At 41.0% G+C, this 334-nt stretch overlaps 1 protein-coding gene across 1 annotated transcript in view; it reads right to left on the bottom strand.

Annotated features, from left to right (window-relative positions):
- Nucleotides 1-334, bottom strand: part of LOC119592690 (dynein regulatory complex subunit 3-like) — a 23,159-nt gene that overhangs the window by 772 nt on the left and 22,053 nt on the right. The window contains exon 11 of the mRNA XM_037941606.1: nt 16-121. Coding sequence (XP_037797534.1) covers nt 19-121 — 103 coding nt within the window. The 3' untranslated portion in view covers nt 16-18. The remainder of the gene's footprint in view (nt 1-15; nt 122-334) is intronic.

Genomic DNA, 334 nt, shown 5'->3' with positions numbered 1-334 from the left:
AAGGAATGCCCTTACATGTTAGTCATGCAAAAGCGGCATGGCGTCATACACAAGCTGCCTCTGTCTCGCCGTGAGGGTCGTAATTTCCTCAACTCGACTGCGATGTCTTGCCCACTCCATCCTGCGAAAAAGAAATCAATTTAAAAAATAATGTCACGACTGAGGATTTCATAAAGGATTCACGAGAGCGTGATTATTTTCCCCCAGTATAAATTCTTGTGTTCTAGCAGGTAATGACAAAATTCGGCAACTCATTCATAACTTTCTGACCTAAACTAATGCCTTACTTACACACTGTCGAATATCCGCTTGGTTTTACAGTTTTGTTATAAAG

Source organism: Penaeus monodon, chromosome 30 (genome assembly GCF_015228065.2).
Source record: "Penaeus monodon isolate SGIC_2016 chromosome 30, NSTDA_Pmon_1, whole genome shotgun sequence".
NCBI lineage: Eukaryota > Metazoa > Arthropoda > Malacostraca > Decapoda > Penaeidae > Penaeus > Penaeus monodon.
The sequence above is the reverse complement of the archived record's forward strand: the minus strand, read 5'-3'. Positions and strand labels throughout refer to the sequence as shown.